We start from the raw sequence: 24961 nt of genomic DNA, 5'->3' as shown, positions 1-24961 counted from the left end.
ATTATTTTCAGAAGGACTTGGGGTATAGCTCAATGGTAGACTGCTTACCTAGCATATGCAAGGCCTTGGGTGTGATTCTCAGTGACCCTACCACTCAAAACATACTGTTATATCAACTTATATACTAAAAGATGCTATTTCAAACCTGTACACTCTTGGAGCTGGACCTATCAAGGGGAAAGAGATTTCCATTCTGGGGTTATTTGGACTTTCAGGTGTCGATCTGTCCAAGAGGCATGTCAGAAAACACTATGGTATTATATGTACAATAGGGCATCTCGTATTGAGGTACAGTTGGTAAAGCTTGAGAAAGCTGTACCCAAGGGTGCAACCAGAGAGCACACCATGTGTTTTCCCTCATTCTCATCAATGGAGTGCCCCCAAGGAGTAGACTAGAAGCAAAAGCTCGACTTCTTTTTCGTAGAAATAATAAAGTCAAGCATCTCAACTCAAAGAAAGTACTAAATCATGAGAAAAACAGGGTGTAGACCTGGGAAACTAAGATAAGTTTATTTTTACTCTTTATAACATTTGAAATCAATATCTTAAAACACCTTCCTGGAGCTGGGCATGGTGGCGCACACTTGTAATCCCAGTACTCGGGAGGCTAAGCAGGAGGACCACAGGTTTGCAGCCAGCCTCAGCTACTTTAGTGAGGCCTTCAGCAACTTAGTGAGACCTTATTTCAAATTAAAGAATACAAAATAGGGAAGGGGCTGTAGCTTAGAGGTAGCATGCCCCTGGGTTCCATCCCAGTACTGAAAAAAAAAAAAAAAAAAAAAAACCCATGAACAGAATAGTATCTAGATGCTTACTTGTAATGGCTGAAGCTTGAGACTCTTGTTCAGTCAATATGGAATAGCCCAGGTAACCCAAATACTCTAGGCACCGCTGTACATCTAGATAGGTTGTGAGCCTAAGAAAGAAAGAGTTTACAAAGTGAAAACCTAAACATTTGAAAAAAAAAAAGAAAATTCTAATAGTTCAAAATGGTATCTGCCAGATCCAGAAAATGTGTCAGATTACTTTAACTTCCTATGTGCTCAACTATGATGCTGTGTGTGTGTGTGTGTGGGGGGGGGGGGTTGGAGACTAAACCTAGAGGCATTCTACCTCTGAGCTACATACCTAGCCCTTTAAAATTTTTTGTTTTGAAACAGGGTCTCTCTAGGTTGCTGAGAGTCTTGCTAAATTGCAAAGGCTGGTCTTGAATCTTTCTTATGCATTTGAAGAAAGATCTTAATGTTTTAAAAGTTAGTCTCACCAGGCGTGGTGGTGCATGCTTGTAATCCCTGTGCTTGAGAGGCGGAGACAGGAGGATCGTGCTGGCTTAAGAGACCCTGTTTCCAATTAAAAATATAAAATAGGTCTGGGAGTGTAGCCCGGAGGTAGAAAGGTTTCCAGGAACCCCAGTACCACCAAAAAAAAAAAAAAAAAAAAAAGTTGGTCTCACTATGCCAAAATAATTATGTCAGCATGCAAGACCAGAGGGGTTCCTTGATACCTTAGACACAATCAGACTGTAACTAGTTTGTAGACAAATCTTCATATTAAGTCTTATTAAACAGTAAGCCAGATGTGGTGGAACACAATGGTAATCTCAGTGCTTTGGAGGCTGAGACCTGAGGCAAGTAATGAAATTCTCAATAACCTAGCAAGACCCTGTTTCAAAAAAAAAAAAAAAAGTGTGGGGGGTACTGGGGGTGTAGCTTAGAGATAGAATGCCCCTAGGTTCAAACCCCAGCTCCACAAAAAATAAACAGTAACAACAAATAATGCAATGTCTTCTTTAAAATACGCTTCTCCTCATCGGCTGAATGAGTAAGAATTGTTCAGTAGCAATGGCATTTCCAATTCTCTTGGTCAAAAGAAGTGCTAAAATTTAGTTCAGTTTTGATGTAAGACTTATTACTGTTTCCCGACATCATCCAAAAGAAAACAATCCCTCCTGATAAATCTGTGAACATTTACAGAGATGCCCAGCAGCACTATAATCCTGTGTAGAGGCAGTTATGAGCCAAACATTTCCTAAGATCTGACAAGCTTACAGAATGTTGTATACACCATAATTTTAAACTAGCCATGACTCTAGAGGAAAAAGGTGAGCTCTATACTCACGTCCACTGGGAAAGGAATCCTTGGTAGGTTATCCAGCCTCTTTCATTTGTACAAACTGTGTTATTCACATCTGGCCCCCAAGGTATGTAAGGAAAAACTTTAAATAAGTCTTTAAGCTCGTCAGGTGACAAAGCACAGTCTCTGTCCTGGTGATAAACAAGGAAGTACACATAATATTTAAATATATAAGAACAACTCGCAAACACAAAAGCCTAATCTAGTAAAACTATGAATTAACAAATGATAAAAATATTAATTTTACCAAAAAAATTCCTCACATGTATATAATTAAACCTATGATATCAGAAATTAGACATTTTCATTTTGAAAAAACAAAACAATAAAAGCTGGGCAGGGTGGTACATGCTTATAATCCTAGAACTTGGGAGGCTGAGATAGGAAGATCAAACATTCAACACAGCCTTGGCAAGTAGTGAGACTCTCATCAACCTAGGAGACCCTGTCTCAAAATTAAAATACGGCTGGGGTGGGAGAGCAGAGAGGCAGAATTTCCAGGTTCAACCCCCAGTACCACAAATGAATGAATGAATGAATGAGACGGCTAGGGTTAGTGCAGAGGTAGAATGCCCCTGGGTTCAATCCCCAGTACCATAAATAAATGAAAATAAGTAGGTAAGTAAGTAATAGCAAATATTTTTGCTAGTTTAACTTAGAGAGTTTGAACAATTTTTGTTCAATAACATAAGCAACTCATTGCTAAGGAAACAAAAAAAAAATCACTCAGAAAAATATATTTTACCATATGTAATAGAAAACTGGAGCTAAAAGCTTACCAAATCATGTTTGTCAAAGGTGCTTTGGAGAAACAAATATGCATGATGGTTTAATTCAGTAGTACAATCAGGAGGTATTTTTAGCCTGTTTATGAAAAAATTAAGAGCATAATAAATTATTCAAATATTAAAATTTAAGAAATGAATACAAAAGGGCAACAAGTCTTTTTGTAGAATGACATCATTTACACAGATCACCTTCACTGGAAACATGTGGGCTTTCCCAGAGGAGGTCTCTGGGATGTCTAAGGCACTACTCAAAAGTGTCATAATATGCTTATTCCAAAGTGACATACACATATTTTTCCTAAATATTAGAAGACAGGTTGAAATAAAAATCTTGTAAATAATACTGATCAAACTGTAATAAGTTTGTTCTTCCAATAAACAAATCATCATAATTAGGGCTTTATAATGCTAACATTGTAATAAGTTGAAAATGATGAGAAGTTATTTCCACATGGTTTGGTTATGTGTGTGCGTGCGCGCACATGCTTGTATGTTTTTTGTTCTTGGGCAGAACACCCAGAGATGTTCTCTACCTTTGAGCTACACCCTCAGCCCATTTTATTTTTTATTTTGAAACAGGATTGTGCTAGGTTGCTGAAAGTCTCACTAAGTTGCTGAGGCTATTCTTATACTGTGATCCTCCTGTCTCAGCCTCCCAAGTACTGGGAACACAGGCATGCCACCAAAACTGATCTGTTTTGATCTTTTTGAAATTTAGATTTAAATTTAGATCAATAAACATTAATCAAAAACACCAAACAGGGCATGGTGGTGCACACTTGTAATTGCAGTACTTGGGAGACTGAGATAGGAGATATCATGGGTTTGCAGCCAGCCTTGGCTACTTAGTGAGGAGGCCCTCCACAACTTCATGAGACCCTGTTTCAAAATAAAGAATAAAAAATAGGGCTGGGGGCGGGGCCGGGCATGGTGGCACACGCTTGTAATCCCAGCATTTGGGAGGCAGAGACCAGAAGATTGCAGTTCGCAGACAGCCTCAGCTACTTATTGAGGCCCTTTGCAACTCAGTGAGACCCTGTTTCAAAAAATATAAAGACTACAAAATAGGACTGGGGGTGTAGCTCAGAGGTAGAATGCCCCTGGGTTCCATCCCCAGTACCGCAAAAAAAAAAAAAAAAAAAAAAAAAAAAAAAAAAAAAAAAAAACGGGCTGGGTTGTAGCTCAGAGGTAGAACGCCCCAGGTTTGATTCCCAGTACCAGGGAGTAGGGGAGACCCACCAAACTAAGTATTAGGGAGACAAAAATAAAAATAAATAGGTTCACAACTTTTTAAAAATTATCTTTAATTGATATATAATACTTTTACTTTTTCTTGGTGGTGGTCCTGGGGAAAGGCATTCTACCTCCAAGTTTAACCCCAGCCCAATTTTATTTCTTATTCAGAAACAAGCACTCACAGCCAGGTGTGGTGGCACATGCTTGTAATCCCAGTACTTGGGAGGCTGAGACAGGAGGATCGTGGGTTCACAGCCAGCCTCAGCTACTTAGGTCCTCTGCAACTTAGTGAGACCTTGTCTCAAAATAAAGAATATCCAAAGATGGCACTGAAAGCAAAGACGGAAGCTCTGCTAGGATTACAGGCATGTGCCACCACAACCAGCTTGGCTTTCTACCTCTAAGGAACCACATTCAGGTGGGAGGTGGATGACAACAGACTCAGACAAGGGCTAAGTACAGAAGTTACAGATGAGGGAGGAACCCCTAGAAAGGCATCAGCACTGTGGAGAGTCACTTCAACTGAATCTTGAAGGAAGAGGTATTAACTTGGTTGGGGGAAGAAAAGGAAAATAGCATGGACAAAAGCCTGAAGTAGAAAACAACATATGTTCAGTGGACATATGTTTGAGCCGGGCGTGGTGGAGCACACTTGTAATCCCAGCATTCGGGAGGCTGAGACAGGAGGAGCGCGGTTCGCGGACAGCCTCAGTTACTTAGTGAGGCCCTCTGCAACTCAGTGAGACCCTGTTTCAAAATAGAGAACAAAAAAATAGGACAGAGCAGCCTAGAGGTTGAATGCCCCTGGGTACCACCCCCAGACCCACAAAAAAAAAAAAAGTTTGGCATTTATTTTCAGAATGAAGGCAGCAGGAAAGCATGAACAGAGCCAATCATGAATGACCTCAATTACCATTAAGAAACCAAGGCTTTATCCCGAATCTCGAAGAGAAGTGGCATGGCCAAATGTGTTTGTATGTATATATGTATGTATGTATGTATGTATGTATGTATGTAATAATCTAGCAGCAAAGTGAAGAACACAGCAGAGAGTTTAATAAAGGAGATTCAAGTGTTAGCTCTATGGGGCTATTTGCATAAAGTTAAAAGTTGAAGAGTATAAAGAAACAGAGAGGGACAATTAGCATAAGACACGACAAACCAAAAGATGGAGTGTCCTGTCTTACCAAACAGGTAATAAGCAACCTCCTGTACAATCTATCTTCCCATATAAACAACACAGAAAATGGCATGAAAGAGTCCCAGGACTAACAGATTCATTTAATACATATTTATTAGAAATATCTGGGAAATTAATCCAGGCATGGTGGCGCACACTTTTAATCCCAGCATTTGGGAGGCTGAAACAGGAGGATCATGATTCATGGACAGCCTCTGCTACTTAGTGAGGCCCTCCGCAACTCAGTGAGACCCTGTTTCAAAATAAAGAACAAAAAATAGGGCTGGCAGTGTAGCTCTGAGGTAGAATGCCCCTGGGGTCCATCTCCAGTACTAAAAAAACAAAACAAACAAAAAAAAAAAAAAAAAGAAAAAGAAAAGAAAAGAAAAGAAAATCTGGGAAATTAACTAAAGTCAAGATTTAGGAACTCAGACAAGTGATGTTTTAATGTAGAGCTAATTTAACGAACCAGGGATTTAATCAGAAAGAACTCTGCTTTCTTAATGATACGGGAGTCTTTTGAACCATCATTAGATAGTACAGAAAGATACAAGGGCAACATGCCACTGAAAAGGGAAGAAGGCCAAAGACCCCCAAGCCAGATCCTGGGAAGTCACAATCTCAGAGAAGCCCGAGTACACAGAATAAGAGGTATCCCATGATAAGGCAGGCTCTGGGGGTCCATTTTTAAACAAACAGAATTTGAATAGCATTATCAAAGGAAAATAATCAGAGTCAGAACAATTAATTAGGAAAAATACTTATTATCAAAGGAAAATAATCAGAGTCAGAACAATTAATTAGGAAAAATACTTATTTTATCTTGAGGTAATAACAGGATATAAAACTAAAGCGGGAGGAGAATTAAAGAAAGAAAAAAAATGCTAACCAAGATATTTCTGATTTTTTTATTTCACTACTGGTAATTGAACCAGGGGCATTCTACCTCTGAGTTATACCCCCAGCCCTATTTTTTATTCTTTATTTTGAAACTGAGTCTCACTGAGTTGCAAAGGGCCTCACTAAGTAGCTGAGGCTGGCATCAAACCACGATTCTCCTGACTCAGCGTCCCAAATGCTGGGATTACTAGTGTGTGCCACCACGCCTGGCTCCTATTTTATCTTGACACAGGGTCTTGTTAGGTGGCTAAGAGTCTCACTAAGTTGCAGAAGCTGGCCTCAAGCCTGCAATCTTCCTCTCTCAGCCTCCCAACTACAGGGATTATAGGCTGTCACCATGCCCAGCTAAGAAAAGAGAATTCAATATATATATATATTTGAATATATCATACATTTATATATATACACATATATATTTGAATATATCATACATTTATATATTATTCAATTCCATTTATGTATATTATATGAATATAATATATATGTTTTGTGGTCCTAGGAATTAAACCTAGGGGCTTTTTTTTTTTTTTTGCAGTACTGGGGATGGAACCCAGGGACACTCCCATTTTATTTTATTTTATTTTTTATTTTGAAACAGCATCTCACTGAGTTGCTAAGGGCCTCATTAAGTAGCTGAGGCTGTCCCTGAACCAGGATCCTCAAGTCTCAGCCTCCCAAATGCTGGGATTACAAGTGTGTGCCACCATGCCCGGCTTATTTCTGATATTTTGTCTCCAAAACCAGTCTATCTAGCATCTTTTCCTTCTTCCTCAGTAACATGAGTAAAAAAAGTTATATTCTCTGAGAAGAAGAGAAAAAGTTTGGCTCCCAACTGTGGAGGATTATCTTGTGAGGGGACACGTAGCAATATCTAGGGACAGTTTGGGTTGTTACAGCTGGAGGAGGAAGTGCCGCTAGCATCTAAGGGTGTGCCACATCCCTACAATGCACGAACAGGCTCCATGACAAAGAAAAATCTAGCGCCGTGGTGGCGCACGCTTGTAATCCCCGCGCTTGGGAGGCGGAGACAGGAGGATCGCGCAGGTTTGAAGCCAGCCCCGTGCGCTGGCTTGAGAGACCCTGTTTCCAAATAAAAATATAAAATAGGTCTGGGAGTGTAGCCCGGAGGTAGAAGGGCTTCCAGGAACCCCAGTACCACACACACACACAAAAAAAGAAAAATCTAGTCCAAAACGTCAATAATGCCAAAGCTGAGAAACTGTGACAAGCCACTGCCTGTAATTCTAAATTATTTCTGAAGAGCTTGAAGCCTACCTATCTATGTACCAAATAAAACTTAAAAATGCTAAGCAAGTGAAATGAATTAGAAAATCAAAGTACATACAGGGGGAATAAATATTCGGGTGTCAAATCCAGATCGTCATCATAGCCAAATCGTCGCAGCACAGTCCACGTAGTTTCGTGTCTCCCTCTCTGGATAAAAAGTGTGTGTAAAAAGAGAAAACCTGAAATAAAGTAAATTAATACATACAGATGATGTGAACAAGGGTACTGAGTCACATGGAAAAAAGCATATAACACATGATAATGATGAGATTTATGAACAGATATATACTAGCTTCCATAGTGAAGCTAAAAAAAAAAAATTCTCGAGTGTCTCAATGAAACAGTCATTTCAGAGTCCAGTGACATAAGTACCCAGCTCGGCAAGAAAGAGCACTGGCTGCAAGGGCCAAAATTACATCCCAAGGAACACAGATGTCACAACCTACCACAATAAAAGTACATGAATTTTTTTTTTTTTTTTTTTTTTTGGTGGGTCTGGGGATGGAATCCAGACATTTGATCTCTGAGCTATACCCCCCCTACCCTTTTTTTTTTTTTTTTTTTTGGTGGTACTGGGGGTGGAACCCAGGGGCTTTCTACCTCCGGGCTATACTCTCAGACCTATTTTTTAATATTTTATTTGAAAACAGGGTCTCACTAAGTTGCTGAGAGCCTCACTAAGTAGCTGAGGCTGGCTTAGAACCTGTGCGATCCTCCTGTCTCAGCCTCCCAAGCACGGGGATTACAAGCATGTGCCACCATGCCCAGCTCCTGCCCTATTATTTATTTGTTATTTTGAAACAGGGTCTCACTAAGTTGTGAAGGGTCTCACTAAGTAGCTGAGGCTGTCCACAAACTGCGATCCTCAGGTCTCAGCCTCCCGAATGCTGGGATCACAAGCGTGCTCCACCATACCCGGCTCATGAAAATGTTTTCTAGATCATTGAGATTATTTTCATAATAGAATTTATGTGTGTGTGTGGTACTGGGGATGGAACCCAGGGGCATTCTACCTCCAAGCCACACCCTCTGCCCTATTTTTTAGTCTTTATTTTTAAACAGAGTCTCAATTTATAGTGACAATAGAATGATAATCATCCCTATTGACTATCTTTTATTTATTTTATTTTATTTTTTTGGTGGTACTGGAGATGGAACGCAGGGACTTTCTATTTCTGGGCTATACTCCCAGACCTATTTTATACTTTATTTGGAAACAGGGTCTCACTAAGTTGCTGAGAGCCTCACTAAGTAACTGAGGCTGGCTTTGAACCTGTGTGATCCTCCTGACTCAGCCTCCCAAGTGCTGGGATTACAAGCGTGTGCCACCATGCCCAGCTTGGCCTATCTTTTAACTCTTAAATATCCAAGTCAGGTTTTAGCCATATCCTTAAAGTAAAATTAATGCTATAAAGACTTTCACCTTCTGCCAAATTTTAAAAATGTTACATTCAAAAGGGCAAAAAAAAAGCCGGGCGTGGTGGCACACACTTGTAATTCCAGCATTTGGGAGGTTGCAACAGGAGGATCACGGTTCCTGGACAGCCCCAGCTACTTAGTGAGGCCTTCCACAACTCAGTGAGACCCTGTTTCAAAGTAAAGAATAAAAAATTGGGCAGGGGGTGTAGCTCGGAGGTCAAACATCTCTGGGTTCCATCCCCAGACCTGCAAAAGCAAACAAAACAAAACAAAAACAAAAACAAACCCACAAAAGGGCAGAAAAAAACCATTCACCCACCCTTTAGTGTCAATCCACTATCAGCCACACCGTCACTTATGTGTTTTCTGACTACATTCTTGACATCTTCCAGAGCTTGAGGAGCTAGCGGAGTATTGAAACAAATTCTCTAGCAAAAAACAAACAAAGATAAGTTTAAAAATACACCAGCATCAAAACCACAAGTATAAAACAATAATCTATAAAGCAACATTAAATCAAAGAGTTGCAATCAAAAGAAACAAATTCTAAATTAGGATAGTCTCTACTCTGTATTATTTATGTGAAGCATATCATATTAAAAGAAAAGAAACTTCCATACTCCCCTCAGCCCATTTCAAAAACACAAGGCTCATTGTGTAGCTTTGTTATACAAAACCAAGAAAGCAAAATGATTCAGGGTTCAAACTTCAAGCCCTTCTTAATACACCCATTGTATACCATGAAATGCAACTATCAGAGTCCCCTCAAATCTTAGGCATAAGGGAGTTCTTTATATCCTAAGTAAGGGCTTAAGTAGCTTGATGTGATAGTTTTACATAAGAGACAAAAGCAATCAACAAAATTTAATCAATCTAATAATTTTTATAAATTTATCAACAAAGAGAGACAAAGATATCCAAATAACCTGAATTTAAAGACAGTTACCTGAAAGAAGTTGAGTTCGGCATCATTGAGAGTGCCATCATTATCTTGATCAGATATTTTAAATATACGAGTAAGGGCTTTAATACAGGCTGGTTTCATCTGTATATCAGTGAAAAAATAAAAGCTTGTTTTAACTAAAGTAGGATTTAAAAATATGATTTTCATAAGCAATGGTGGGAATAACACTGATGTTTTCAAATAACATCAAATACAACCAACACAACAAATGAACGAAAGCAAAGCCATTTACTTTAATGCTTGGCAACATTTACTTGAATTAATATTTATCTATTTATTTATTTATTTATTTATTTATTTATTTATTTATTTATTGTGGTACTAGGGGTGGAACCCAGGGTCTTTTCTACCTCCTGGCTTATACTCCCAGACCTATTACACACACACATACATACATACACACACACACACACACACACACACACACACACACACACATTGCAGGTCTGGGGATGGAACCCAGGAGCATTCCACCTCTGAGCTATACCCCTGCCCTATTTTTTTTTTTTTTTAATTCTTTATTTGGAAACAGGGTCTCACTGAGTTGCAGAGGGCCTCACTAAGTAGCTGAGGCTGTCTGTGAACCGTGATCCTCCTGAACGCTGGGATTACAAGCGTGCACCACCACGCCCGGCTTATATTTTTTATTTGGAAACAGGGTCTCACTGAGTTGATGAGAGCCCAAGTAGCTGAGCCCTTCGTACCTATGCGATTCTCCTGTCTCAGCCTCCCAAGCGCTGGGATTATAAGCGTGCGCCACCACACTCGGCTACTTGGACATATATATATATATATGGTGGTACTGGGGTTCCTGGAAGCCCTTCTACCTCCGGGCTACACTCCCAGACCTATTTTATATTTTTTTTTAAATTTGGAAACAGGGTCTCTTAAGCCAGCGAGGCTGGCTCCGAACCAGCGCGATCCTCCTGCTCCGCCTCCCAAGCGTGGAGATTACAAGCATGTGCCACCACGCCCAGCTTGGACTAATATTTAGAATAGTCACACTTCCCATTTATGGACACAAATTCTCTGATCATGGGCAAAGGAGAAATTCATCACTAGGATACATTCATTCTTTGAGTCATATAAAGAAAAACTATTAATCAATTAATTAACTTAAGACTTATTTTATATTTTATTTGAAAAGAGGTCTCAGTAAACTGATGAGAGCCTAAGTTGCTAAGGCTGGCTTTAAACCTATGATCCTCCTGTCTCAGCCTAAGTACTAGGATTACAAGCATGCATCACCACACTCAGCTTAATTAATTAATTTTTTGTATTACTGGGAATTGAACCTAAGGGCATTGTACCTCTGAGCTATACCCCCAGCCCTAATTTCTATTCTTTATTTTGAAACAGAGTCACATTAAGTTGTGGAGGGCCTCACTAAGTAGCTGAGGCTGGCCCCCAACCTGAAATCTTCCTGTCTCAGCCACCACACCTGACTTAAAAGAACTATTTATAATTTATTTCCTCTCTCATTATAAAAAGAACTTGAAATTTGATGTTTTGATCTGTCCCTTGTATGTGTTAGAATTGGTTATAAAATGAGCTTATTTACAAACAGATAGCAAAATACCACTGGTTAAAGTAAGCCAGGCGTGGTGGTGCACGCTTGTAATCCCAGAATTTGGGAAGCTGAGATAAGAGGATTGCTGTTCGCGGCCAGCCTCAGCTACTTAGTGAGGCCCTCTGCAACTCAGTGAGACCCTGTTTCAAAATAAAGAATAAAAAATAGTGATGGGGGTGTAGCTCAGAGGTAGAATGCCCCAAAATTGCAAAAAAAAAAAAAAAAAAAAGTATAAAAACTTAACTCGCATATCAAATAAGATTTATCTACATTTTGGCTGGGCATGGTGGTATATGCCTGTAATTCCAGTACTTGGGAGGCTGAGAAAGGATCACAGGTTTGAGGACAACCTCAGCAAGTAGTGAGACTCTCATCAACCTGGGGAGACCCTGTTACCAAATAAAAATGAAGCCAGGCATGGTGGTACAAGCCTAAAATTCCAGTACTTGGAAGGCTGAGACAGGAGAATTGCAGGTTCACAGCCAGCCTCAGCTACTTACTGAAGATGTGTACAACTTGGTGAGACCCTGTTTCAAAGTAAATATAAAAAATAGGGCTATGGGTATAGCTGGAGGTAGAATGCCCTTGGGTTCAATTCCCAGTATCACAAAAAATAAAAATTAAAAATAAAGCCGGGTGTGGTGGCGCACGCTTGTAATCCCAGTATTCGTGAGGCTGAGATCGGAGGATTGTGGTTCGCCAGACAGCCTCCACTACTTAGTGAGGCCCTCTGCAACTTAGTGAAACCCAGCTTCAAAATAAAGAATAAAAAATAGGGCAAGGGGTGTAGCTAGGAGGTCAAATGCCCCTGGGTTCCATCCCCAGACCCACAAAAAAAAATACATACATACATACATACATACATACATACATACATACATATTAAAAAATAACACTAAGAAGTGACTAATATTAAAAAGCAATAATGCAGCCAGGTGTGGTGGCGCAGGCTTGTAATCCCATCATCTGGGAGGCTGAGACAGGAATATAAGCGGTTCATGACAGCCTCAGCTAACTACTTAGTGAGGCCGTTTGCAACTCAGTGAGTCCCCGTTTCAAAATAAAGAATAAAAAATAGGGCTAGAAGTATAGCTTGGAGGTAGAATGCCCCTAGGTTCTGCCTTCAGTACCTAAATAAAATTTAAAAAAATATTTAAAGCTGAGCGCAGTGGCACACAATTGTAATCCCAGTACTTGGGAGGCTGAGACAGGTTCAAAGCAAGCCTCACCAACTTATTGAGTCCATTTGCAATTTAGAGAGACCCTGTTTCAAAATTTAAAAATATGTATATATAAACAGGGCTAAGAAAGGGTGTAACTCAGAATAGAATGCCCCTAGGTTCATTCCCAGGGAGGAAAAAAAAGAATTAAATATTATACAACAATAAAGCTGTATTTGTGTGTGGGGGTACTGTGGATTGAACTCAAGGACATTCTATCTCAGAGCTATACTTCCAGCCCTAATTTATTTTTCAGTTTTATTTATTTATTTATTTATTTATTTATTTTATTTTGATGGTACTGGGGTTCCTGGAAGCCCATCTACCTAAGGGCTACACTCCCAGACCTATTTTTATATTTTTATTTGGAAACAGGGTCTCTTAAACCAGCGAGGCTGGCTTCGAACCTGTGCGATTCTCCTGTCTCCGCCTCCCAACCCGCGCCACCACGCCCGGCAATATTTTTTAGTTTTATACAGGGCCTCATTAAATAGCTGAAGCTGTCCTTGAACTTGTAATCCTATCTTAGTCTCCCAAGTACTGGGATTACAAGGGCACACTAGCACACCTGGCTTATAAAATTTTTTACGGCAAAAAAAAAAAAAAAGCCAGGCATGGTGGTACCCACTTGTAATTCCAGCATTTGGGAGCCTGAGACAGGAGGATCAGGGTTTGTAGACAGCCTCAGCTACTTAGTGAGGCCCTTTGCAACTCAGTAAAACCTTGTTTCAAAATAAAGAATAAAAAAAAATAGGGCTGGGGGTATAGCTTGGAGGTAGAATGCCCTGAGTTCCATCCCCAGTACTAAATAAATAAATAAATAAATAAATAAATAAATGATTCTGATAAAAGCTTAGGCCTTGTATAAATGTATAAAACAAGATTTAGGCTAAAAGTGGAAAATGTTACCTATTAGGCAGATGCACCCAGGAAATGAGTAACAGATGGTGACAGGTGCTTTACACTTGTGGGACTAGAGGAATAGCCAGGGGATTAGCAGATTAGCAGAACTAATAATAGGCCAGCAAACAAAGTAGCAATTAAGGCCTTGGAGGTAAATCCCTATAGTATAAACGTATTTTCCAACTTCCTTGATCATAAATTATAGCACCTGGCTGAATCAAAATGGAATTGTTTGCAACTAGTGAATATTATAATGAAGCAAGTATGGGAAATACTGGATTAAGGAATCTAGAAAAAAAATCCCAATTATGGAACAATCAATCAGAAATGAAGAAGAGTACACCACAGTCAAATTATGAGATAACTCAGGTTAATTGGCTTTACCAGGGCTCAGCATTTCCTCTATAAAGGATGACAAAGCAAACACTGTAGGCTTTGAGGTCAATAGTCAAAATCAAGGATATCATGTAGGTTCTTACACAGCAAAGAGAAACCAAATTTCCACAAAGGTTTTACTGACCAAAAAATGTAGGATCTATGTAGGTCTACTAATGGTAATAGAATTCTTTTAGAGGGATATTTTGCTAAACTGGGAAATCAATGTTCCCTGCAGGAACAACCAATATGTTCATGTGTTAATGCTGATCTGTAATGAGTTGTTTTGTTTTTTTTTTTTTTTTTTTTTTTTGGTGGTACTGGGGTTCCTGGAAGTTCTTCTACCTCCAGGCAACACTCCCAGACCTATTTTTATATTTTTATTTGGAAACAGGGTCTCTTACACCAGCGCAGCTGGCTTCGAACCTGCGCGATCCTCCTGTCTCCATCTCCCAAGCGCGGGGATTACAAGCGTGTGCCACCACACCCGGCAAAAAGTTCCAATTTAAAAATGAACAAAGAAGCTGAGTGTAGTAGCACACACATGCCTATAATCCTAGCATCCGGGAGACTGAGGATGAGGATTACAAATTTTGTTACTTTTTTTTGATATTGAGGATTGAAGCTCCAACCTACACCCCCAGGCCTATTATATATTTTTTTGAAATAGGGTCTCACTAAGTTGATGAGAGTCTCACGACTTGCTGAGGTTGTCCTTAAATCTGAGATCATCCTCTCAGGCTCTCAAATCCTGGGATTACAAGTGTGCACCACCTCACCTAGCTAAGGATTGCAGGCTTGAGGCTAGCAGTGCAAGGTAACTTAGCAAGTCCCTGTTTCAAAATAAAAATAAAATCAGGCTGGGTTGTAGCTCAGAGGTAGAAGACCCTTGGGTTCAATCTTCAGCACTGAAAAAAAAAAAAAAAAAAGGCAAAGAAACAAAGCAGAGTCTAATGCCAGCCTTAGCAACTTGGTGAAAAACAGCAATTCAGCTAGACCCCATTTCAAAATATAAAAATAAATAGAGTGCTGGGGTATAGCTTGAAGGTAAAATGCCCCTGGGTTCTAGCCTCAATTCAGGGTGGGGAAAATGGCCAAAAGACTTGAACAGACATTTCTGCAAAGATACACAAATGGCCAATACGCATATGAGATTAAAAGAAAAAGTTCAACATTATTATCCATCCAGATAATACAAATCATAATCACAGTGACTTGCTGGGCATGGTGGCGCATGCTTGTAATCCCAGCATTCGGGAGGCTGAGACAGGAAGATAATGGTTCGTGGCCAGCCTCAGCTACTTAGTGAGGCCCTCTGCAACTCAGTTACACCTTATTTCAAAATAAAGAATAAAAAAGAAAAAATAGGGCTGGGGATGTAGCTTGGGTAGAATGTCTCAAGGTTCCCATCCTCAGTATTGAAAAAAAAATCACATTAAGATATCAATTAGAATGGCCATAATAAACAAACAAAAACAAGTAAAATAAATGATGGCAAAGATGTAGAGAAACCAGAACCATCATACATTGCTGGTGAAATACAAAATGGTCTAGTCACTATGGAAAACAGTTTACTGAGCTGGGCGTGGTGGTGCACCTTTGTAATCCTAGTACTTGGGAGGCTGACAGGAGGATCTCAGGTTCACTGACAGCCTCAGCTATTTAGTGAGGCCCTCTGCAATTAGTGGGACCCTGTTTCCAAATAAAGAATAGTTTGGAGGTAGAATGCCCTTGGGTTCCACCCTCAGTACCATCAAAAAAAAAAAAAAAAAAGTTTACTGATTCCTCAATAAGTTAAACATATAATTGCTATGTGATTCAGCAATTCCATTCCTATAGACTCAAAAGAACTGGAAACAGGAGTTCCACCAAAAATTTGTATGTGAACATTCACAGCAGTATGTTCGTAATATCCCAAAAAAGCAGAAATTGCTTACATGTTCATCAAAAAATAAGGGGATAAAAAGCTTTGTATATCCATGCAATGAGGTATTATTTGACCATAAACAGAAATGAAATAGCTGGGCATGGTGATGCACACTTGTCATCCCAGCATTTGGGAGGCTGAGACAGGAGGATCATGGTTCGTGGACAGCGTCAGCTACTACCTAGTGAGGCCCTTTGCAACTCAGTGAACTCCTGTTTAAAAATAAAGAATAAAAAATAAAAAATAGGGCTAGGGTGTAGCTCAGAGTTAGAATGCCCCTGGTACAAAAAACAAAAACAAAAAAACTAGCTGAGCATAATAGCACACCTGTAATGCCAGTATTTAGAAAGGTTGAGACAAGAGGATCACAGGTTTGAGGCAGCCTCAGCAACTTAGTGAGGCCCTGTTTCTAAATAAAAATTAAAATAATAAAATAGAGCTGGGGCACAGTTTGGAGGAACAATCTCCCCAGATTCTATCCTTAGCACCATACACACAAAAAGATGTAATCAGTTTTTTAGAGTTTATGGCAACAAACTGTTAAGTTTTAAATATTCAAATAAGGAGCCGGGTGTGGTGGCACACCCTTGTATCCCAGCATTTGGGAGGCTGAGACTGGAGGATCACAGTTCACGGGCAGCCTCAGCTCCTTAGTGAAGCCCTCCACAACTAAGTGAGACCCTGTTTCAAAAATAAAGAATAAAGCCGGGCGTGGTGGCGCACGCTTGTAATCCCCGTGCTTGGGAGGCAGAGACAGGAGGATCGCGCAGGTTTGAAACCACCTGCGCTGGTTTAAGAGACCCTGTTTCCAAATAAAAATATAAAAAATAGGTCTGGGAGTGTAGCCTGGAGGTAGAAGGGCTTCCAAGAACCCCAATACAACCAAAATAATAATAATAATAATAATAATAATAATAATAATAATAATAATAATAATAATAATAGAAAGAAAGAAAGAAAGAAAGAAAGAAAGAAAGAAAGAAAGAAAGAAAGAGCGAGCGAGCGAGCGAGCGAGCTGGGCATGGTGGTGCACACTTGTAATCCCTGCGCTTGGGAGGCTAAGACAAGAGGATTGCACAGGTTCAAAGCCAGCCTCAACTACTGAGTGAGGCTCTCAGCAACTCAGTGAGACCCTGTTTCAAAAGTAAAGTATAAAATAAGTCTGGGAGAATAGCCTGGAGGTAGAAAGCCCTTGGGTTCTACCCTCAATACCACACACACAAAAAAAGCATGCACCACCACGACCACCTAAGTTCATAGCAAAGTAAGTAGACCATTAGCTAAATATTTAGAATATTGTTGTTATTGTTGCCACTTCCTAAAATAATTAACCTGGAAATATTTAACCTGAAAAACATTCTAAATATTTAATGAGAATGTCATTGAAGACAAGTACTTATGTCAGGTGTGGTGACACACACCTGTAATCCCTGTACTTAGGAGGCTGAGACAGGAAGATCCCAGGTTAGAGGACAACCTCAGCAAGTAGTGAGACTCGAATCAACCTGTGAAACCCTGTTTCCAAATAAGAAGTAAAATAGGGCTGGGGGTGTAACTCGAAGATAGAATCCCTCTGGGTTCAATCCCCAGTACCACACACACACACAAAAAGACAAGTACTTAAAAAGTGTAAAAAGCTAGTAAGAAATAAGTTTCCATTTAAGCAGTTAAATCTTTGTAAAAACATCTGAGAGTTTCTATAAACCCTGACCATACTAGAGCTTCTCCTCTACACTGTAGCCCCTAGAAAGAGACTGGGGGTTACCTCCTTTTCCTCTGGGCAGTACAGGGGCCCTGTAGGATGAAGAACAGCTTTCTGGGCATAATAAAAGAGCTCTGATATGTTCTTCAGGTTCTTTGCTGAACACTGAAAAAGAAAAAATTTAAAGTTTATAGTCTGAAATCAATTATGAGAACAAAAAAAAATATTTTTAAACTATCAAGATGTTGAGACAGGAGGATCACAGGGTCACAGCCAGCCTCAGCAACTTAATGAGATCCTCTGCAAATTCATGAGACTGTATTTCGAAATAAAAAATACAGTAGGCCTAGGGGTGTAGCTGAGAGGTAGAGTGCCCCTGGATTCCATCTCTTGTACCACCAAAAAAAAAAAAAAAAAAAAAAAAAAAATCAAGATATGGTAACAGAGCCAAGCATGGTGGTGCTCACTTGTAATTCTAGTATTTGGGAGGCTGAGACAGGAGGATCGCAGGTTCATAGCCAGCCTCAGCTACTCAGTGAGGCCCTCAGCAACTTAGTGAGACCCTGTTTCAAAATAAAGAATAAAAAATAGGGCTGGGGCTGTAGCTTGGAGGTAGAAGGTCTCTGGGTTCAATCCCCAGTTCTGCGCAAAAAAATAAAATAAAATAAAATAAAAAATAATAAAAAATAAAAACAAATATATATATAACAATATTTTTTGAAGAAATTGAAAAAATGCATTTCCTTTTTGGATATCACAATAGGAAAGTCTACAAAGAACTTACAGGTCAGCTGGCTGCGAACCTGCGATTCTCCTGGACTGGAATTACAAGTGCATGCCACCATACCCAGCATGAACAGAAAATTTATCCCATCACACATTATCTCCCTTCCTGTTCAGAACTTAAATTTAGTGAGAATTCACCAAAAATAAATTTCCAAATCAAATGATATGGCTCACCTCTACACAGGTTTCTATTTCTGTATACTGGTTCATAATAGGAAGGATGGTCTCCATACTACTATATTCCACCAGATCAGATTTGTTGCCAACCAGTATCAAAGGTAACCTGAAATAAAGAGGGCATATTATAATGAAGAAAGCAAAAGGCATTAGATCTATAGATTTTTTTCTTTTTTTCTCATTTTGTATATTACTGTGGTACCAGGAACTTTTATTTAGAAACAGGGTCTCATGAAGTTGTTGAGAGTCTAACTATATCACTGAGGTTGACTATGAACCTGTGATCCTCCTGTCTCAGCTTCCTAAGTACTGAGATTACTGGTATGTGCCACCATGCCCAGCTAGGTATCCTAACTTATTCTAATTAAAGAGCTTTTACTCAATCTCCCCAACATAATCATTCATTCATTCAACACACATTACTGAACATCTATTATGAGGCATATACTCTTATTTATTTATATATTTATTTATTTACTTATTGCAGTACTGGGAACCCAGTACTGCAATAAGTAAATAAATAAATATTCTACCTCCAAGCTATACCTCTAGCCCTATTTTTTTTTTCTTTATTTTGAGAAAGAGTCTCACTGAGTTGCAGAGGGCCTCACAAAGTAGCTGAGGCTGGCTGCAAACCTGCAATCCTCCTGTCCCAACCATGCAAGTACTGGGATCACAAGCGTGCGCCACCATGCTCAGCATATGAGGCATACACTCTTCTAAGTATTAAGGACAAAAGATAGAAAAAGTCTCTCCCCATTCTAAAATTGAAAACCAAAAAAATGAATAATAAATGAATTCACCATTTCCAATTCAGTATTATGAGGAACTGAGACTGTCCGCAAACCATGATCCTCCTGTCTCAGCCTCCCAAATGCTGAATTACAAGTGTGCACCGCCATGCCAGACTTTTGAAAATATTTTGAATATTTAATAGAAATGTCATTGAAGATAATTACTTAGAATATATTAACTTTTTTCCCCCTCTTTTGTGGTACTAGAGATTGAACCCAGGGGCATTCTACCTCCAAGGTATACCCGAGCCCTATTTTTCACTTATTTATTTTATTTACTTAATTTATTGTGATTCTGGGGATTCAACTCAAAGATGGGTAGATGTCCTATGACAGAAAAGATTGAGGGTTTTGTTTTGCTTCTTGGTGTTGGGGTAATCAGGGAATTAAAGATTCTGTCTGAGACAAGTAAAATCTAAGAGGCCTAAGAAATCTAAATGGGTTATAAAAGAGGCCCAGCCTAGTGGACAACTGCTGCTTGTGAACCCTACAGGTATCTTGGAGGGAGAGCAAATCACCTTGCTGAAAAGGCAGACTACAGCGGAAACACTGCAAAGTTCAGTTTACCTCTGTGGTGTGACCATTACACTTGAAAGGACTGACCCATCATACCTCCCAACACAGATTCCCAATGGAGGCAAAAGGACTTCTCAAAACCCTGGTTTATAACAAAAACTATGTATCAGAATAATTTATGAAGCTTAAAAAATACATCTGCCCAAGCTCCATTCCAAAATTACCGATTCTAAAGTTCAGGGGTGGGATGATAGCATATACATTTCTTTGAAAGTACCTCAGGTGACACTGATAGCATCCCTGATTAAGAGCTGGTATCATGGCCCAAGATAGTCCTAAGGAAAAGGAGATGTGTAACAAATACACACTGAAGATGTGAGGTAAAGGGAAGAAGTTACTGAAAAGGGTACAGTCCATATAGCACCCTTCCCACAACCAGGAAAGTAATACGCTCATGTAATTCAGACTAAAAACTAAAAGGGAATGATCCATGGCCCAGCCATGACTGTGAGCCATACTCACACCTGAGAATGCTAGCTAGATTAGATCTTTCGGTGCCAGGATTTATGGACGGCACTTAAAAGGCCACTCAACTGCCCATACTATTTTTTTTTTTTTTTTTTTTTGTGGTACTGGGGTTCCTGGAAGCCCTTCTACCTCGGGGCTACACTCCCAGACCTATTTTTACATTTTCATTTTGGAAACAGGGTCTCCTAAGCCAGCGCACGGCTGGCTTCGAACCTGCGCGATCCTCCTGTCTCCGCCTCCCAAGCACGGGGATTACAAGCGTGCGCCACCACGCCCGGCTGCCCATACTATTTTAAGAAGCCATGATAGCCAGGCGTGGTGGTGTGCACTTGTAATCCCTGTGCTTGGGAGGCTGAGACAGGAGGATCGCACAGGTTCAAAGCCAGCCTCAGCTACTTAGTGAGGCTCTCAGCAATTTAGTAATCCCAGCATTCGGAAGGCCGAGACAGGAGAATCATGGTTCGTAGGGGCACCTCAGCTACTTAGTGAGGCCCTTTGCAACTCAGTGAGACCCTGTTCCAAAATAATGAATTAAAAACAGGGCTAGGGGTATAGCTCGGAGGTAGAATGCCCCTGGGTTCCATCCTCAGTACCAGAAAAAAAAAAAAAAAAAAAAAAGTGCTATAGCTCCTAAGTGGCCAAACCAGAACTGAAGACAGTTCATTTCCCAGCAAGCCCTATGCTGACAGCATCACACTCTGTATAGTCAATGACAATCACTCACACTGCAAAGTCAGCAAATACCTCATCAAAGGGGTCTCACGAGAGGGGGGCTAGGGATGTAGTTCAATGGCAGAGCACTTGTTGCACATGTGCAAGGCCCTGGGTTTAAATGCCCAGCAGCACCTCCACCCCCCCCAAAAAAAGAAAGAAAAAGGGCATGGCACACACCCACAATGCTGATGGAAAATATACTCTAAAACAGACTGTGAAGCAGCAGTATGAGAAACAAAAATGTAAGATTACCCAAGTATTTAATCTGACTATAACTGAGGATCATTATAGTATCCAGTTCTGATTCTTACTCTGCTCACAAATGTATCTGCTATTTCAAATGATTCCTCCCAAAAAAAGGTGTGTGGGGATACAGGGATGGGGGACACAGAGATAAACTAATAGATAAAGCAAATGTGCAGCATTAACCACTGGCAGTTCTGTGTGACGGGCTTACAGATGTTTATTACTTCTAGCACCTTTTTTGTATGAGTAAAATTTTTCAACAGAAACTTTTGAGAAAAAAAGTATACCTGCTATCTTTGTCAGTTCTTTCATTTATGAGAGGAATCCATCGACTTGTTACCTAAAATGAAAATTAAGACGAGCTAAACCATGATATACAACTTCTGAAAAACATTCTGTTCTCAGATCTTTAAAATGCTACATTGAAGATCAACCCCCCCCCCCCAGACAAAAGATGGAAGTTTATTTAGGAAAAGTGGAGGATACACGTTCAAGGGAGAATGCAGGCCATCTCAAGAGGGAGAGAACCAGTGGGGTCTTTACAGTCCTTCTTTTATAGGGGTGGGTAGGGGTGCATGGCAGGGATAGGTTGCATGGTCCCCCTTTTTCCTGAATCCTCCGGTTCCTGCCATTTCATTGGTTGGTGATGGTGATGCCTGCACTTGACCCATAGACTTTTCTTGGAGAGACCTTTGTTGGCAAAGCAGAGATCAACTTAACTTCAATAGTATCCCATTGATATTTAACCAAATATAGTGAAAAAAGTCAAACATTCATACCTTATCAATAGAATGTTTATTGTTAACAGCATAAACTATGCAGATGACATTAGCCTAGAAGAAAAAATAACAAATCAATAGCAGTTTTAAATAAAAATATAAGGAGTAGCATTTAATTACCAACTAGTTAATATATTTGGATCAAAGGAAGAAAAATTAATTTAGGGGGAAAAAGAGCATGCCTCTATGAGGAAAATACTCCTGAGGACCTACAGAAAAAATATATACTCAAGCCAGGCATGATGGCATACACCTGTAATCCCAGTACTTGGAAGGCTAAAACAGGGGATCTTGGGATTAAGGCCAGTCTCAGCAGTTTAGCAAGACCCTTAGTAAATTAACAAAACCTTGTTTCAAAAAAATAAAACATAAAAAGTGTTGGGAGTATGGCCAGGGGTAGAATACCCTTAGGTTCAATCCCCAACACCACAAAAATAAAAACTAAACTAAAAATCAACAATAACAATACTTTAAAGTTCTTAGCATGTGAGAAAATGAAAAAAAGTAAACTTACAAGATCACCAGTTTTTCTACAAAAACAACCATCAACTAATGTTTTCACACTTACCTGTGATATTTCTTGATGAAGCTGCTCATCACTCTGTTCTGCTTCTACAAATAACAAAAAGCCTATGTTTAATGTTCTGCCGGGCGTGGGGGCGCACACTCGTGATCCCCGCGCTTGGGAGGCAGAGACAGAAGGATCCTGCAGGTTCGAAGCCAGCCGCCTGGTTTAAGAGACCCTGTTTCCAAATAAAAAAGTATGAAATAGGTCTGGGAATGTAGCCCAGAGGTATAAGGGTTTCCAGGAACCCTAGTACCACCAAAAAATAAATAAATAAATAAATAAAACTTAAACACTTTCATAAAAATTAGTAGTCAACCTAGAATCTGTGCAACACCAACCTAATCCCCCTCAAAACAACACGGAGTACCAGGATAGGGGGCAAAGACAAGTGTAAATGAGGGGAAGACAAAGTTACACTAAGACAAGGAGGCTGGCTAGCAATGAAAGACAAGTCTACAAGCAGGCAGAAGGAGATTCATCAAAGACACTGTGATGAATCTAGGCCAGCAACTGAGCCACAGCTGAAAACAGACAGGCAAAAGAAGTCAGCAGCCCAAGAGAGAAACCCAGTACCTTAGAGCCAGACGCTCAGACAAAGAGTCTGTACACAGGGTCCAAAAGGCCAGGTGAGAATCTGGCCAATACAAGCTAAAGAGCTAGATAGCAGGTAAGAGTAGCTATCACCAGGGCCCAGAAGCAAAAGCACAGCATGACAATGAAGAATCACAGGACATATTTCTAGCTAAAACTGCTCTCAGTGGGTGGAGGTGCCTACAACGTGCAGATGCAGAGTGCGTATGCTAGCCAGGGCGAGGAAGCAAAGAAACAAAGAGCAAAACAATGACTGTCTATTAATTCAGATCCCATTAGGTTACACGCCTCTCCCAAAGTGCCTGTTATTTCTCAAAGATAAAATGGGATCATATAAGCGTCCAATGGTATTTTATTCTAGGCTAAATAACTGGCTTTATTTATCTTTAACAATTTTCCATATTTTGAGTAATTAGTAGGTTAAGGCTTCAAGTGTGTGTGTGTGTGTGTGTGTGTGTGTGTGCGCGCGCGTGTGTTTTACTGGAGATTGAATCTAAGATCCACAGATGTTCAACATTTGAGCTACAACGCCAACCCTTTTTTTTTTTTTTTGGTGGTACCGGGGTTCCTGGAAACCCTTCTACCTCTGGGCTACACTCCCAGACCTATTTTATATTTTTATTTGGAAACAGGGTCTCAAACCAGCAAGGCTGGCTTCGAACCAGCGCAATCCTCCTGTCTCCGCCTCCCAAGCGAGGGGATTACAAGCGTGCGCCACCACGCCCGGCCAACCCCAACCCTTTTTTACCTTAAAACAGGGTATCACTGGGTTGCTGAGAAATCTAGCTACCTTACTGAGGCTGTCCTTCAACCTGCAATCCTTCAATCTCAGCCTCTTAGGTACTGGGATTACAGGCATGTGCCAGCAACCCCAGCAAGGAGTCAATCCTGATACTCGGGTGAAATTAATTATATAAGATTTGAAAAAGAATAATTCTGTAAATAAAGCTAGTTTTTTTGTTTTTTGTTTGTTTTGTTTTGGTGGTACTAGGGGTAGAACCCAGAGGCTTTCTACCTCCGGGCTATACTCCCAGACCTATTTATACTTTATTTGGAAAGAGGGTCTCACTAAGTTGCTGAGAGCCTCACTAGGTAGCTGAGGCTGGCTTCAAACCTGTGCGATCCTCCTGTCTCAGCCTCCCAAGTGCAGGGATTACAAGTGTGCGCCACCATGCCCGGCTAATAAAGGTAGTTTTGAGACTGAAACAGAAAACAGTCACTTTACCTCAGCTTCTAGTATAGTGCTGCCCAACAGATAAACAATGCAAGCCACACTATGTAACTGATTTTTTTTTTTCCCCCAGTACTGGGGATGGAACCCAGGGGCTTTCTACCTCCAGGCTATACTCCCAGACCTATTTTATATTTTATTTGGAAACAGGGTCTCACTAAGTTGCTGAGAGCCTCACTAAGTACCTGAGGCTGGCTTTGAACCTGTGCGATCCTCCTGTCTCAGCCTCCCAAGCACTGGGATTACAAGTATGCACCACCACACCCAACTTTTTTTAACTTTTATTTTTAAAACAGACACTTAATGGATGAAAGTCTACTTGCAATGCTGTCCTCAAACCTACGATCCTTCTTTCTCAACCTCCCAAGTACTGGGATTACAAGAGTGGACCACCACACCTGGCTATAACTGTTAATATTCTAGTAGG

The 24961-nt window shown here is 40.2% G+C and overlaps 1 protein-coding gene across 6 annotated transcripts in view; it reads right to left on the bottom strand.

Moving 5' to 3' along the window:
- The window catches only part of RHOT1 (ras homolog family member T1), a gene marked incomplete at both ends in the record, with an annotated part of 78016 nt that overhangs the window by 28357 nt on the left and 24698 nt on the right, over window positions 1-24961 (bottom strand). For all 6 annotated transcript variants that reach the window (XM_080713601.1, XM_080713603.1, XM_080713605.1 and 3 more), the window contains 11 exons: window positions 816-916; window positions 2119-2264; window positions 2913-2997; window positions 7583-7703; window positions 9263-9371; window positions 9890-9988; window positions 17668-17769; window positions 18565-18673; window positions 21653-21705; window positions 22145-22198; window positions 22713-22756. In XM_080713601.1, the coding sequence (XP_080569727.1) occupies window positions 816-916; window positions 2119-2264; window positions 2913-2997; window positions 7583-7703; window positions 9263-9371; window positions 9890-9988; window positions 17668-17769; window positions 18565-18673; window positions 21653-21705; window positions 22145-22198; window positions 22713-22756 (1023 nt within the window). The remainder of the gene's footprint in view (window positions 1-815; window positions 917-2118; window positions 2265-2912; window positions 2998-7582; window positions 7704-9262; window positions 9372-9889; window positions 9989-17667; window positions 17770-18564; window positions 18674-21652; window positions 21706-22144; window positions 22199-22712; window positions 22757-24961) is intronic.

The sequence above is a fragment of the Muscardinus avellanarius genome (genome assembly GCF_963383645.1).
Source record: "Muscardinus avellanarius genome assembly, chromosome: 16".
NCBI classification, from domain to species: Eukaryota; Metazoa; Chordata; class Mammalia; order Rodentia; family Gliridae; genus Muscardinus; species Muscardinus avellanarius.
This window is presented reverse-complemented; position numbering and strand designations above follow the sequence as displayed.